Below are 16,588 nucleotides of genomic sequence, written 5' to 3' on the forward strand. Positions count from 1 at the left end.
GATACAGAGAGACAACAGATATCAGGAACAATTCATGAAGTATTATTCATAAGTAATATATATAATAGATATTGGCGTATCTATTATCTAGTATTTTTTACTATATATTTTTTATTATTTTTATTATTTTTCTAGTTCTCTTGTTTTTATGCACCACGACATCAAGTCAAATTCCTCGTACGTGTAAACCTACCTGGTAATAAACCTGTTTCTGATTCTGATTCTGGTTTCTATTGCTTGTGGATCTATTCTTCATGACAAAAAAAATGACCTTGAATCTGTTAAATTAATAAGAGAAAAAACAGAGGAGAATTTACGCTCAAGTTATTTTGAAATGAATCACAAACATAGCGTTCCTTCTGCGTTCTGTGTTACCACTTCCACTTGATTGTTTTTGTTGCCTCTCTCAGGAATACACAACAGCCATGCAAATGCAAGCAGCCAAAACTTTATTTATAGCACATATTCCATTTCAGGTACTTCACACAGAGTGAGCAACCATGGAAGTTGCAGACACAAACACAATATAAATAGCATAAAGAAAAGCACTTTTTAGCTGTTCGGGTTCAAAGTCCAATACAATTGGTTTCCAATAAAAAACTTTACGACAGCTGTATTCGTAAACAAATTATTGTTTTTCATTAAACTTGCATCCTTGGATAACAAAAATAAAATGACAAAAAAGCTCTTTATTTTCCTCATACTGCCTGTGCTGCAGCACCTCTTTTCATCCTCTGTCTGAAACCAGAGCCCTGTCTGCTCTGATTGGTTAACTGGCCCGCTCTGTTGTGATTGGTCAACCGCTTAGACATGTCCCTCCCCTACAATGTGTTGGAACGCTAGCCACTAGAAGCGGCAGTGTTACATAGTGATGTCACAAGGTTGCGTGTTTCAGGCAAGGGGGAGTGTGACCGATTTTTGGAGGGGACTTTGGGATTTTAGCCTTTGCAGAACATTAACATGCACAAACACCTATATAACACACTACAGGAGAGGGAAAGCCCCAAAAGGAATAGTAGGGCCTCTTTAAAAAAGGTCATATTCCGCATGATGGCTTGAGATTCTGACTAATTCTCACAACACTCTATTGTAAAATGATTTGATCACAACAATCACATATTCATTATTTGTTCATCTTATTTAAGTTTGCAGGGACAGTGACTCTAAACCTGGCTCACATCTACCACAAAGTCAAAGCAGGTAAAGTCAAATTCAGTGTTTTGCTCTGTAACACTTCACCAGAATTGTTAAAGGGTTTCTTTTTTGCAGTGAAAGAAAAAAGCTGACAGCAGTACTTGCAGGCGCCAATATGGGTCAAAGAGCGTGTGTAATAGGATCAGCACGTAAACGTGTTAGTTGTTAATTAGGTTGGCTGGACCATATGGCTTAAAGCCGAGTAACCACAAGGTGGAGCAACTTTCCCAGAATCACCACCCATTCACTGCTGCTTTTTGTGAATGAAATCATTCAAGTTTAAGAATCCTATTTTGGGGGAAATGTGTTCTGTAACTTCACAAATGTGACTATAGATTTGCATACCAGTTATCAGAAAACTGTATAAGCAACTGCAACATACATTATCACTGCACTCCATAGTGACATCACCATGTAACAATTGTGCTTCTATTGGCTAGCGCTCCAACACATTGATTGGTTGGCCATCCAGCCAACCAATCAGAACAGACTGGGCTCTGGTTTCAGACAGAGGGTGAAAAGAGGTAAATTCTTGTTTCTTTAATGAAATATGCGCAGCAGAAGGGAAAGAGTTAAACTTTGTGACATCAGTTCGTAAATGAAGTCAAGTGCGTAAAACCTTCACCCAGTAAATGATAAATGATTCCTCTGAGTCGCATATTTTTTTCAGTGCGGCAAACAAGAATTTTCTGTTGACTTTTTAAGCATAGACAGCTGAACATTCCTTTCTGAAGGACACGTAAGAGTATAGTGGGGAGCCAGCTTACATAATGTTAAGATACACTTCCTTTTGGTGAACTACTGTAATCTGAAATCAACTCATCATTGCCTCTGGCCCTAACATCCTGTTCAACTGGTTAAACCAGACACTGATGAACAGATAATACAAGTAACTATTTAAATGTGTTATGAACAAATAACAATCTGATCTGTTGAACTTCTAGATAACGTTACAACGGATTGGTGTGGAGGATCAACACGTAAAATACATAAAATGAATGACCAATTATGGATTTAAAAACCTCACATTCTACTCCACTATAATTTAATCTGCAACGTTATCTCTCAGTAGGATTCAAATATCTTTAGTAACATTATATATATATTTTATTATTCAATTATTTGTGTAAGATCCAATTATTATTCAATATTAATGATTTTTTTTGTCAAATTCATTAAAAAAAGTATCTTATTCACAATTTATTATGGAAACATCATAGGACTCCAGTATTATAATTGTTAAATATTGAGCAAAATAATATTAGTTTTTTTTCTACAGAATTCAGAAATTTCACAGAAAATATGGTTCCAAGCTAATTGTGGTTCAAATCTAGAAAAAATAAAACATTGAAGCATTCTTTTACCGTATGGCATGTTGACTGATAAACTGAAAGACAGTGCAATACACATCAATTTAATATTCTTGCAATGACGTGTACAGTCGCCATATTTTTTAGCTAAACTGGTTTTGGTAAAATGTTCGTTGTACCCTAGACAGTTTTTTCATCCAATTTTTAAAAGTCTTGTTTGGCAGACGTCTTTTTGATCCGTGAGTTGATGGTGCACCTTTTCTTTATTAAGGGAAACCAATGACAGAAAAGGGAACAGAGCACGGTAGGTTCTCCTTTGATTGTTAGTCCTGGTTTCCACAATACCGTTTTGTGTCTTGACCTTGGATACAAGCTGTTTAAAGCTGCCATAAATACCAGCTCTGTGAGGCTGGCAGAGGATCGTTTTGTTGAGACTGTAACAGAGATGTTGATTCAGTGTTACTCTTGTTTATCTTTCTTCGGCCCATCTATATTCGTCAACTCCGGACTTACAACTCACCAAGGCTCACACTGCACCAAGTTAATTTAAAGAAAAACACATTTAACCGATCCATACATTATACGTGATAGTCTAAGGGGCTGAACATCTCTAAGCGGTTTACCAATCACAACAGACTGGGCTCTGGTTTCAGACAGAGGGTGAAAAGAGGTGCTGCAGCACAGACAGTATAAGAAAAATAAAGAGCTTTTTGAACATTAAAGCATGGAGACATGTCCCAATAGAGGCACAAAATACAAATATGAACCTGAAAATGAGCAGAATAGGGACCCTTATAGTGTAATGAAATGAATATCAACAATATATGGATAGACTGGAGCAAATACTTAGATTTAAAGTTCCAATAGGCGCGTTCACACCGCAGTACTTTTCCCACTTTAGTTCCGATGTTGCGTTCACACCAAAAAAATCCGGAACTAAAATTAGTTAATGAGAACCTTTTTACCCCCTTTTCCGTCCCTGCTAGAGAGCAGGTACTTTCGTGGGAGAAAAAGGTTCCTATTTCTGATTGGCTGGGCGGAATGCAAACCACGCCCCGTATAACTCCCAAAAGGTTTTGTGAAGCTGCCATTTTATTATCCTCGCATTAGCATTAATAGCATTAGCATTAGCCCAGCGCACAAACGCAAAGAGACTAACTTATGGCAACACAAAATAAAACATGGGAGCGGTGGAGATGAGGAGGTGTCGGCGTTCTGGCGATTTACTCGGAAGGCTTCAGTAGAAGCTGCTGGGAGTCCCAGCAGCTTCTACTGAAGCCAGTCCCCAACTAGAAGTGTTTCTGACTTAGCATACATTGGGATGTGCTGATTGGCGTTTACAGTAGTCGATAACACTGAATGTGCGTATTCAAAATGGATTTAATGGGAACTTGTTTTTGTAAAACAAAATGCCATAAAACAGATGAATTAATTAACCTTTTAAATATGTGATTTGCAGAATTGGTCATTTTAAAGATAAATGGAGGTGATTATTGCTCAGATTCAGTTTGGTTTTGAGAGCAACTTTTTCATCACATCATTCTTGCTGTTTATGTACTCACCCCATTTTTCTGTTTGAGAAGCACTCTGAGGATCTTTTCAGTGAAGAAGAAGAGGTAAAAGCCAGCGAAGACCACGGCTGATTTGGACACGTAGTTATCCACCATGGGGTTAAAACCAAAGGCCTAGCATTGCAGGAAAGAAGATGATATCAGTTTCTGATGGTTATTTATAGTAGCTGTTATATAATTACTGCCTGGCATCACCTGGTGTGTATATTTTTTAAATGAGGTGTTGCTTGAAACAATTGTCAAATGTCATTTGGCAGGATTTTTCAGTTGAACAATTAGCGGTTAGTGAATGTTTGAACTCTAAGAGGCTGTAGGCTGTGTATTAAGCTGTCATATCAGACAGAAACCTCCTCTTTTTTCTGTGAAATTATGCAATACATTTCACAACAGCTGTAAACTTGGCCATGGTGTCTAGACGGCATTTAAAGCCATAACACACGCTTTCCCATACTTGTGGGTTATACCACTCCTTAAGTAAGGCTTGAGTTTGAACCTTGCTTAAACATGTACCTAAGCTTCCCTTGTTAACCAAACTGATCAAATTCAATGTAAAGAGAAAACAATAATTGATGAATTAGGGTAATTATTCAATTATAAATATTATACAAGTACATCTAAAGGCTTCTAGAGGACTGTAGCCATATTTACTTTTAGTCAGGTTTCTTTCTTAAACTTCAGATACTTAAATGGCGACCAATGTGCAGCATATATCACCAACACACTTGGTCAGTCATATGTCAGCTTTGTTTTAAGGGATAATGTGTGTCTGTTCTATATATAACCCTAGCAAAAGCACCTACATTATTGCAATTAAACCTGTAATTTAGACCACATTTGATTTGGATTTCCTGTAATTGACCAACACAAAAGACCCCTGTGTCTGTTCCAAACACAGGGGGGTTGAATATGTTTGCAAACTTATGATTTATTTTATCATAATTTTTGTGTGATTAACAATTAAGAAATATTTTACCATATTTGGGCCGCCATTTAGCTTATTTGGTAGAACTGGCAACCAATGAACAGGGGATTGTCACCCATGCGGGGTAGGACCTTTTGCCGCATGTCATCCCCACTGTGTCCCCCGTTCATTTCTGTCACTTAATAAAGGTTACCCAAATACAATCAATTTTTTTTGCATCTTCTGCTGGGCATGTTGTGTACATCAAATAATAAAATGTTTCCAAACTCAGCTTAAATTACAGGTTTTGACGCAATAAAGGGAGGTGAAAACATACAGTTTAAACCTCTTTATTTACTCATACTATTCATCCTCTTCCTTTGACTGCCTAGCGACCCTGCACTGTGATGGAGCTGCAGCTAAGGGAGTCACGGCAGCAGCGACACTACCTCTGGGATGAGCTGAAACAGCGCGTTGGAGTAGAGCGTGCCAATGGCCAGGGCTATGAAGAAGAGCAGCAGCCGCTTGTAAAAGGTTTTCCTCATGAAGGGCACCACGCTCGCCCCGACCAGCGAACACAGAGAGATCAGTGTCACACACAGGATCCCATAACCCCACACTGATCAACGAGGAGAGTGGGCGAGAGGAAAAGAAGAGGGAAGGCAAAAAAAGACAGAGAGGTAATTAGTTGAGAACACGGTTTTTTCAGATTAGTCACCAGAGTAAGGAATAAAGAGCACCCGCCAGTAAACACCCTGAAAAGAAAAGAAGAATTGAATGAAATCAACCTGAGGAAAACCAAGAGATTTTTAAAGACACCGGAGAAAACATGCTTATTTGAAAACAGATCAAACACCACCTTTCATCGGTCCTTTGAAGCAGTCATCGCACCCCAAGCATTTTGATAGAGAGGGGAAGTGATTAAAGTGAAATTACAGTTTACTTGCACACACACACACACGCACACGCACACACACTTTTGTCCTAGTCCACTGGGGTGCATCTGTCCCTCTATGCTAGCCCTCGGGGTACACACTAGCTATCACTGCAAACACAAAAGGGGGCAAATGAACTTAAAATAGCCAGTGAGAATGGAGCATTCTTAACAAGGGGATGCCTTTACATTTGAAGGACACTGATGTTGCGCCCCAGCTACCCTGGTTTGTGTCACACAAACTGAAATTATGAGCCAAAAAATTGAATGTGTGTTTTCATGCGAGTCTGCTTCAGCCGTTCTTCATGCTGCAGCGGTAAAAAAAAAAAAAAGAGAAGGGGGGACTGTCTTTCAGAGAAAAACGTCATAGCTGGCCTACATCTACAGGTCCAGAAATGGTGCAGATACAAACATGCAGTTCACACAAAGAGAAAAGCACCGCAGATGATAGGTGATGCAGTGTGGGGAGATCGAAACCAAAAGGCCAAGTACAGTGCTTATAAGACCCCAAAGTTGCACTAGTTTCATAAGTGTGAATTAAAGAGGTTTTCAACCGTGTTTTTTTATTTGATTTGGAAAGTAAAATTGTATGGCCCAAAACATTTCCATTACTAGAAACGCGAAAAGTTGGCCAACAGTCACTGGAAATGTATCTAAAATCTAAAAGATCTGCTGTAAGATAGTTCACTAACATAGCTAACCTATTCATTTCAAATATACTGACAAAACACCTACAATTATGAAACAGACTGACTCTGCCAACAGTGATAAATGGCCAACTTTATAATCCTGTCAAGTTGGTGAAGATGTTTCTGCATTTGCATGGGCCAATTTGAGTTTTTTTATTATCATTGTTTTTGAAAGTGCAGCCCGTTTCACCTAATGGAAGTGTTTTGGGACGTTGAAGTGAGTTTGCACCGTAAAAATGTGATGTGAAAAGATGCAAAATGTGGATGGATGGATGGATGTATGGATGGCTGTATGGATGGATGGATGTATGTATGGATGGATGGATGTATGGATGGCTGTATGGATGGATGGATGTATGGATGGCTGTATGGATGGATGGATGGATGTATGGATGGATGGATGGATGGATGGATGGATGCATGTATGGATGGATGGATTGATGGATGGCAAACCTCTGGCAGGAGCTGCAGGATGGCAGTGGAGAACAGCGTGCCAATGGCAAGAGCGATGAAAAAGGTGAGCGCGTGTTTCATATAGCGCGTCTTCATCAGGGGCATGATGAAGACTCCGGTGAGGGAGAATAGATTGATGATTGTGACGCTCAGGAAAGAAAAACCCCACACTAGAGGTTTGAGTGGCAGGAAGGTTGGATGGGAGAGGAAGATGTAACATTAAAACATGCACATGTTATTTTTTTGCCCACAATACAGAAATATGTAAATTGTTGAAAAGGGTTGCAAGTGGCTTTTAAGGGTCAAAAGCCAGAAATGGGAAACCACTGCTTTAACAAACACCTGTAAAAACTAAATAAGGTTAGTGAAAATTAGTTAAAACTTTTACTGTCATTTTTGGCTGAAGAACCTGTGAAGTTTATGGGAAAGAAAGGTTCAAATTAGGAGAGATTTCTGACTAATCAGATGCTGTTAAATACTGTACCTTCTCATAGCTAAGAAAGGAGACCGAATCTAGATTAGGGGGTTTGTGGTAAAGCAAAGGCAAACCTCTATAAAGTACAACTCAAAAACAAAGTAAAAGTTTGCTTTTAAGTTAAAGTGCTATCAAAATGGTGCCCCTAGATTAGCTACATCTCAAATTTGGCCTGTGCAGCACCGACACAAATCTCTGATTGGTCCATATTCCACCTTGATCAATCTCGATCAATCTCGATCAACTCAATCACTAGTTTCTTCAACTCCTGTGTTTTTTTCCTGCTGAATTTCATAATACGAACTGAAGTTATTCATGTTACAAGAAACTAGAGAACTCTTCTTCAAAAAAGATAACACCAAAGTAGTTTCGCGGGTCATTTGAAAACAGCCGGCCTGTAGGTAGCAGTTGATAATGAACATCTTAAGATAGTTGCTAGGCATGGTGTCAAAAGGGATAAATAGTAGACATAGCAAAGATAATACTAAATCAGCATCAACACCCTAAAACAAGTAAAATCGTGCCGTTTGTGGTTTGACTTTACCATGACCAGTGAAAAACATCACATTTAGGTAATGAGAAAGGATCAAGATATACGAGAGAGAGTTGAATTTCCATGGCTTCCGCCTCCCTGCTGCAGGCAGACCTTCACAGCCAAGGCAAAGAAAACAGATCTCAGGCCAAAATAAGCGGTCTACAAGGGCGAGTGTGAGGCCAGCTGAGGGAATGAGAGAGTGATAAGAAAAATAAACATGTATCAGTGGAAGGGGAGAGATAGCTAACATATTTCTCCTCTACCCGATGAAGAATGAGATGTGTGGTTAAACTAACTGACATGTGAGAGTTGGTTTACCAAGGCTACGATGGCTTCATATATTTGAAGTTTATCAACTGTGCAAGTGTTACATAGTGATGTCACTATGTTGTGGAAGTAAACAAAGGAGTCCGTTTGAGGCAGGAGGGGAGTGTGTGGGAGAGAAACTCTCTCTGGAGGAACTTTGGGATTTTAGCCTTTGCAGACCATTCACAAAAACCTATATAAAGAACTACAGTAAAGGGAAAAACCCAAAAAAGCTGAATAAGGCAATTTTAAGCATTGCTGCTTTTTGACAATCGAGGGCAGGACATAGCACAAGATGGCCACGTTCTCAAAGTCTGTCATCAGCTAGCTTCTTATGAGAGCCACATACTGCAATTCAAATTAAGTTTCCACTCAACTATAGCTCTTGTTAAATTGGATGGAGAGACCAAAATGACTTCCAGGGCTCGCAAGGACGTCCTAATGGTTGTGTAAAGTAAGCAGTCCGTGTGGAGTTACAATGAGTCAGCAGCCAAGGAAAGAGGAGCAGTTTGTGGCAGGCATGGTTTCCTGTCCCACTGTCTTTACCTGGAGGACATCTCTGCTTTCCATCTGATGTGCTGACTGAGGCACGATTTCAGGATGTGTTGCTTTTGTAGCCAAACTGAGAAATCTAATCTGAGCCTTGGCTATCTGTGCGTGATTGTTATGGCTTTCATCTCGTTTGGGGACATCATGATAGCACTGTCTCCAGGCAACAATACACACAATTTGGAGCTCAGATCTGATGGAGAAATGTGTTTTTTAAAGCCTCCATGTATTAGCTGAAAATACAGTTGTAAAAAAAAGAGAGACGAGGACAAACTTTCAAAAGTTAGTGATTGAAAGTAATGATGATGTAGTCTCTCTAGAATAGGCAGAATTTAGTTAGTTACACAATGAACAGATACAAAAGCTGTAAAAAGAAATATCAACAAACTGCAAAGTTGTTTACCAACAGACAACACAAATGCAATTAAGTACATTTAGAGTACAGTACAGTTAAAGAATAAATTCAAAGGATAAGGCTGCTGAGACTTTTTTCTTTAGTCAACAAATTCATTGGAAAGACCAAAACAAATATTATCTCATTAAAGGGGCCCTAATTTGCACATTTTAAGGTTCATACTTTGTATTTAGTGCCTCTACTGTGACATGTCTCCATGCTTTAATGTTCAGAAAGATGTTCATACTGCCTGTGCTGCAGCACCTCTTTTCACCTTCTGTCTGAAACCAGAGCCCAGTCTGCTCTGATTGGTCAGCTGGCCGTCTCTGTTGGGATTGGTCATGCTTGGAGATGTGTCGAAAATGTCCCGACCCTTAGCCTACAATGTGTTGGAGCCCTAGCCAATAGAAGCGCAAGTGTTGCATAGTGACGCACTATGTTACAGAAGTGAACAAAGTATTCCAATGGAGATGCAGTGGGGGGGGGGAGTGTGTGGGAGAGAAACTCCCTCTCGAGGGAACGCCGGGATTTTAGCCATTGCAGACCATTAACATGTACAAAAACCTATATAACACACTACAGGAAAGGGAAAACTCCAAAAGTCATAATAGGGCCTCTTTAGTTATTAAAATGATCATTGGAATATGCTCCGTTAGTACAATTAATTAATTGTTAGTTTTGGTCTTTTCATTGGATTTGTTGTTATCCTCTAGATCAGGGGTTTTCAAAGTGTGGGAAGGTGAGCCTCCCCCCAGAGAACATAAGAACAGCCGCGCCACCCCCTCCCAATTATTATTGCTATTATTATTATTATTGTTGTTGTTGCTATAATGCAGGGGTATTCAATTGCATTTCGAAGAGGTCCAGTAAGAGGGGGGGGGGGGGCGCTAGTGAACTGTCAACGGGGGGGAGCCTCGCTGCGGGGAAACGGTGGACCTTTGTCGCCTGTCAGCGCAACTTCAATGATGCCGTTTAAAAACATAAAAAATGAAGGGCGGTGCCGGCCGTCAGCGAACCGAGCCGGCCGTCAGCGAACCGAGCCGGCCGTCAACGGCCCTTGACGACCGGCCGTTCTGCGATTCTACAGATTCTACAGAGGACCAGTCTGCCCCAAGTGACACACGCTTTCTGCCAGACGCTGTCTCCTCTCTCACTTTAGGTAACTTCACAAAAAATCGATCCATGTTGCCGCTCGCATAAAGTTAGTTGAAGTTAACTACCTAGATTTCACTGTTTCTCGTAAAAAGATTCTGACGCTGCGCCTCCCCTGAAGCTCTCTGGTATGAAGGTAGATATGGTGCAAAATGCGAGAACGTGTAAAACCTGATGTGAGCACTTGCAGAAAAAAATCTGAGCTTGTGTGCATACATTTACACTTGTATAAAATATCCACGTATCTGTGAACCACATTTGAAGTCACAGAAGAAAAAAAAAAGTTTTGTAGCTTGTAGAAAAAAAATGAACTCAGTGATGAAATGTTCACTTGCAGAAAAATATATATTTTTAAAATATATTTTCCATTACAACTGCAACTTGGTTATTACGACCTCTCAAATCAGTCATTACAACTTCACGAATCTGCTCTGTGACAGTATAAATTGACGAATCTGCGGCCTTGACTTTTGCTACACTTCTTGCGATGAATGTGTCGCTAAAGTAATTTTCACCTGTAGATGTGGGGGGAGGGAGGGGGGTTGGAGCGAAGGGGCGGAGCTATCAGAACGACGAGGCGCAAGCTCGGGTCAGTCACACACAAACAAGTGACTACTGTTGCCCCTTTCACACCAACGCAGCTCCCGTTCTAGCTCCGTGCTTCGCTCACAACAACAATGGGGGACTGCGTCTACAAGCTACAAAACTTATTTTTTTCTTCTGTGACTCCAAATTTGGTTCACAGATACGTGGATATTTTATACAAGTGTAAATGTATGCACACAGTGCTCACATCAGGTTTTACAGGCTCTCGCATTTTGCACCATATCTACCTTCATATCTGGCGCCCCCGCGGGGAGGCGCGCCTCACACTTTGAAAACCGCTGCTCTAAATCAAAAGAATGTAACCTAGTGTTCATTACAGGAATCTTAAAAGAAACATATGTTGATTGTTCTTAAGATCGATAAATACCTAAATAGCGTGTTAAAGATAAGTATCAAATCCGTGCTCACCTTCGCCGTCCGTTGGCCTGGGGCCAATGCTTGACTCCTCCTCTTTTTGCGCCCTGCAGGTGCCAGCATCCAGCTGCTGCAGCATGGTGGGGCACAGCTCCTGGAGGCCCCGCCCATCCAGCCGCGACTGCTCACTGATGCTGTAAATGGCCAGTGTGTCTGCAGCTAAGCACTGGAAATTAAAGTCAGCCAGTTAGCCTAAAGAAGTTAGCATTTTATTTTAAAATATTGTTTTAGCCAGGCTTAGGCAGTAACAGATTACATTTCGAAAAAATTGGATTACTAGCAGGCAGTGGCGAGCCGTGAGCTTTATACCTAGGCCCTCTGACCCCCACCCCTTCCCTCGAAAAAAAGAAAAAAAAAAGAGTTATTACGTCACAGCGTATACTTCAGCGGAATATCAAAACAACGGCCCAGGGTGCAAAACGCATCAATGACAGCGACCCTCTACCACACAAAACAACACCTGTGAACCCAATTTGTGTTCTTTGACATTGAAAATGATATTGCATTGTGTTTGTTACTTTCGTTGCAGTTGTATGTCTTAAGTGTAATTTGGCATGGTTTTATTTTGAAGGCGAGTTCACGCTGTTGACAGGAAGTTGTTGTTGCTATGGAAACAAGAAAAGTTTCACAGCGGGCGGAACTCGTCATAAAGTCCGCGATAATAAAACCCACCCATTTAGAGGGAAGATATGATTGGTCAATTGTACTGTCATTTGACATTACTCTCTCGTTCAGTTACTATAGAGTGGCGAAGTCCCTCCCCTTCCGGTTGAGCCCCATGGGACCTTATTTCGGAAAAGTTATGCATTGAAGTCAATGGAGAGAGAAAGATTATCTTTCGATCCCGTTTGAATTGTGCCACGAATTACACATATGATGTTTGTCAATTTAAAAGATAATTTTGCAAGTCAAAAAAATTAAAATGTGTCGTAAAACTGTGAAGTAACACATTTGTTTGTGTGAAAGGCTCAATGAACTACATCTCTGGTCAACCACACACGTCACCAAGATGGCCGTCACTACTGTCTTGTCAACAAACGATTGACTATCACCACAATGAAACACGTCCTGAAGAATGTCATGCAAAGCTGCCTGCCTGCCTTCCTTTGATTCTCTCTGAACTGCCTGGTCGTTTTAATGTTTAATGTCAACCATTTGTGCAGATAGCATGAAGTAGAAAAGATCGCCGATGCTAACGTTAGCGTTAGCATTTCTCCCCCGGAATTAAATGGTGTATTATAGAATGATCACACCGGTGACAGTACTATTCAAAGGGTTCACGAAATATGACTACTACTCTTACTGTTTAACATTTTGGGTTACTTAATGTTACTTCATGTTAAGGCTAATAAAATGACAAGGCTGTAATGCTAACTAACGTGCTAGCTACTAGCTAGGTAGCTAACTTGATCAAGCCACTCCTGGTCGTTTCATCAGACGGGAAGCAAAAGAACGAGCAAGACCCATTGCTGGTATAATAACAACCTGGTACTAAGCACACAGGCATCTTGTTAAAGTTATCTTATCTTAGCCAGCGCCATATAGATAGATTATATCTATATTGCGCTGATCTTAGGTATCTGAATGGTGGAGGTAAACAATTGTGACATCACTTACGCGACTCTGGGATTTGTAGTCTTTCTAGTTACGTATTTTTCATAGTCTTATATTTCAACAGTTTTACGACAAACTGTGACTTTTTTGACATGGAAATGATTTTTTTAAGATTGACAAACATCATATGTGTAATTCATGGCACAATTCAAACGGGATCGAAAGATAAGTTTTCTCTCCCCATTGACTTCAATGCATAACTTTTCCGGAATAAGGTCCCATACCCCGGAAGTAAGTGGGAGGGACTTCGCCACTCTATAGCGGGCCCTCTGTGAATCGCAGAGAGGTCCGCTATAGTAACTGACATTCAAACAGAGACTGAACAGGCAGATTCGAAGGATTTATTTCTTTGGAAATGTTATTTTATTAAATCAAGTTTTTTTTCGGTAAAACTAATGAAAAATATAACAAAAATAATATTAAAAAAATATATATTTAAAAAAAATATTTTTTTTTTAATGTTTTTAAATATTATTTTTTGGAATATCTTAGGCCCTCACAGAGGGCCTAGAGGGCCCTGACGGCTCGCCACTGCTAGCAGGATTACAATGTTACAAAAAAACAGCTTATAGTGTTTGTTGTAAAAGGATCAGATGTTATTTCTTCTTTGTAAGCTGTATTGTTCTGTAGGCTAAGTGTGAATCTATACAACGTCTGGCTGAATTTGCTTTATGGTTTTCATTTTCTTTTATTCATTTGTTTCAATGCAATAGGTGAACCTATATGTTCATAAAATAGTGTGTGTGAACTTAACTATGTTTTACACTAAAACAGATTGAGGTTGTACAAAATTAATCAGTATTCAGGTAACATTTTGAAACTCAGATTAGGTTACTGAAACATGTTTTTTAAAGTAAGCCTTGTTTGGTTCCAGCTGGATTAGACAAAAAAAACACATGTGAACACATCACATTAGGCTTTGGTGTATTTGAAGTGTCATTCATCACATAATAAAAAAAGAAAAATAGTAAGATGAGACAGTATTGATTATTTTCCTTAACCGACCCAAACCTAGTATGTTTTCTGCTTCTTTTCATCAATTCTATATAAGTTTAAATAAAGCTAGAAATTGGCATTTATCCTCATTTGACTTTCAAACCGTCTGTAATTCTAAGGTGTTCTAAGCTTGCCATTTCTAAAATCTATTTAATGTATGTATCCAACCGTAAAGCTCACATTGAAAAGTCAATAGATACTGTATCAGTGTAAATAATATTGAATTTCCCTATTTTCTTCCTGAGGAAGAAAAAAAGTGAAGCTGAAACACAAGAGGTGCTTTTGACAACAGCAGTAAATGTATTCAATATGCTATTCAACGATTGTATGTTAAACTGTTCTCAGAAAAACAAGATACATTTCACTGTGGCATCTGTGAATAATGGAATGCAGTGTGTACAGTGACGAGCAGCTGCCTCTGAAAGGTAATTACAGGCGACACGTGACTAAACACGTTGCTGAAGCGAGTCTCACACCTTACCCACAACAGGAACTCCCTACGTTTGTTCTGTATGACAGCAGCACACAATGGTGTGAATCCATTGCAAACGTCTGACCTTAGCCTTTTGTTCCATTTCATTTCTCAGAAGTGTTCAGAACTTTGCCAACATTACTCAGATTAAATCTATTCAAAAGCAGATCAGCAAGTGAGTCAATCATTGACGACAATAAGCATGGGAAATATGCTAAGTATTTCAGCTATTTGGTACCGGTGGCTCCTGCTTCCTCCAGGCAGGAGTAAAGCTGGATTTACCATGCCTGCTTCAGTGTGGCAGGGACTCTGAGGCTCCACCAAAAGAATTGAAACTGCTACAACTTTTAAAAAAAAGAAGGTGAATACTCAAAAGGCTAAGGAGACACTCCATGGAGGATATAAGAACACCCTTACATGGTTATTTTGCTAGAAGTGATCTCTTTAATGTTACAAATATTTAGAGATTAAGTGATTTAGAAACAGCCAGAATTGAGATTAATTTAAATAGCCTTTAAAGAGCCACCTGCTTAATGGCTAGAGTTTGAATTTACCAGCCATTCAAAAGATTACCATCGTTTTTTTGTGTCTGGTGGTGAGTAATGCAAATCTAGTGCCGTTTGCATATTTGACCAACATTTGGAAACACCAATTCTGGTAATATAATGTTAGGGTTGGGTCATTTTTGGGTGGTTCTTTTGACAATTTAAGACTTAAGCTGCTTTCACATGATACGCTGTAAAACACACGCACTAAAATATCGCCAATTCCAGTTGTTGGGCTGCCTGTTGAAATGTTAGCATATCGCGCAACACTATTTGATGCATCAAAATAAATGTGCAGCTTTGTTAGAAAAGACTACTTTTACTCATGCAATTAACCCAAGATCAAAAGAGCATGAGCACAGATCTGATTTGATTGAATTTAGACCAGGTCCCACTCTTTCAGAAGATCTCTAACTCATAATGGGACGACCTTGGAGCAAGCCCATGTCAGGAGCCATCTTTAAAGAAGGCAATAAAAGGAACCTTATCACCTATAGGGTTAGGGAACTGCAGCTCTGATATGATTACTCTGAACCAAGCTTTGTATTCAGCAGCAAGTCCCACGAATTACATGATCATTCCATTGACAAGAAAAAAAACACAATAACAAAAAAAAAGAAGATCAATAGTTATTATAATGTTGTAGTATATCAAATATCTTTGGGTTTTGACTGCTGGTCAGCAAACAAAGAAACGTGGGCTATTTTCTGACATTTTTCAGTTTAAAAGATTGATTCACACTGAAGGGATAACAGGGAATAGTTGTGTGAGTAATGGTCAAAGATGGACTGTCGTCTCTACTCATGTTTCCTAATTAACACTTATAGGGGAAACATCAAATCATATCAAGGTAAAACAACATTTGACTGTTTCATATATTCATATTGCTAACACAAGATGTGCTTTTGTTCTCACCTTGGAGCTGTTGGTTTTGTGGGGCGTGGTTGTTTTAGGTATCTCGGGCACATTGCTGCTGATGTTGTCCCCTTCAGCCTGACCCTGGCTGAGCAGGGCCAGCAGGGAGCGCAGCTGGGGCACCGTGATGGTGCTGTTGTCCCCATAGCGGGAGAGCAGGTCCTGCAGCACCTGGGCAGGGGACTGTGTCTGACCTTCCCCCTTACATGTCACCTGGCCATAGGGGCAGAAAAGGACAGCCAGGACCAGAACAAACATCAGCTTGGACTGGAGGGGGGTGGTGGTCACTGCGGCACAGCCACGAGGTGACCAGATAAGCATGGCTTCTTCACTGGCTGGGGGACGTTGATGACCTGGGGGTGTCAAGGATAAGAACAATAGTTGAACCAAACCTTTGAAATGACAAATACACAATGCTGATACTCTTTACTCTACACAGAAGGCAGCTAGAGCTCAGTCTGTAGGGACTTCAAAACAAATGGTCGCTAGCTCAAGTCCAGATTGGTGTCCAGGAGTGGGAGGGAACTCCCTCTGGAGGGAACTTTGGGATTTTAGCCTTTGCC

At 40.0% G+C, this 16,588-nt stretch overlaps 1 protein-coding gene across 6 annotated transcripts in view; it reads right to left on the reverse strand.

The window, feature by feature from the left end:
* The window catches only part of slc39a14 (solute carrier family 39 member 14), a 34,947-nt gene that overhangs the window by 5,157 nt on the left and 13,202 nt on the right, over positions 1-16,588 (reverse strand). For 5 of the 6 annotated variants that reach the window (XM_034117515.1, XM_034117514.1, XM_034117513.1 and 2 more), the window contains exons 2-5: positions 16,026-16,378; positions 11,478-11,649; positions 7,053-7,222; positions 4,067-4,189 (exon numbers count right to left, since the gene is read on the reverse strand). In XM_034117515.1, the coding sequence (XP_033973406.1) occupies positions 4,067-4,189; positions 7,053-7,222; positions 11,478-11,649; positions 16,026-16,346 (786 nt within the window). In that variant the 5' untranslated portion in view covers positions 16,347-16,378. Of the gene's footprint in view, positions 1-4,066; positions 4,190-5,425; positions 5,596-7,052; positions 7,223-11,477; positions 11,650-16,025; positions 16,379-16,588 lie in introns of all 6 variants that reach the window. The other variant, XM_034117512.1, reaches the window with a different exon arrangement.

The sequence above is a fragment of the Trematomus bernacchii genome, unplaced genomic scaffold (genome assembly GCF_902827165.1).
Source record: "Trematomus bernacchii unplaced genomic scaffold, fTreBer1.1, whole genome shotgun sequence".
Classification (NCBI taxonomy): Eukaryota; Metazoa; Chordata; class Actinopteri; order Perciformes; family Nototheniidae; genus Trematomus; species Trematomus bernacchii.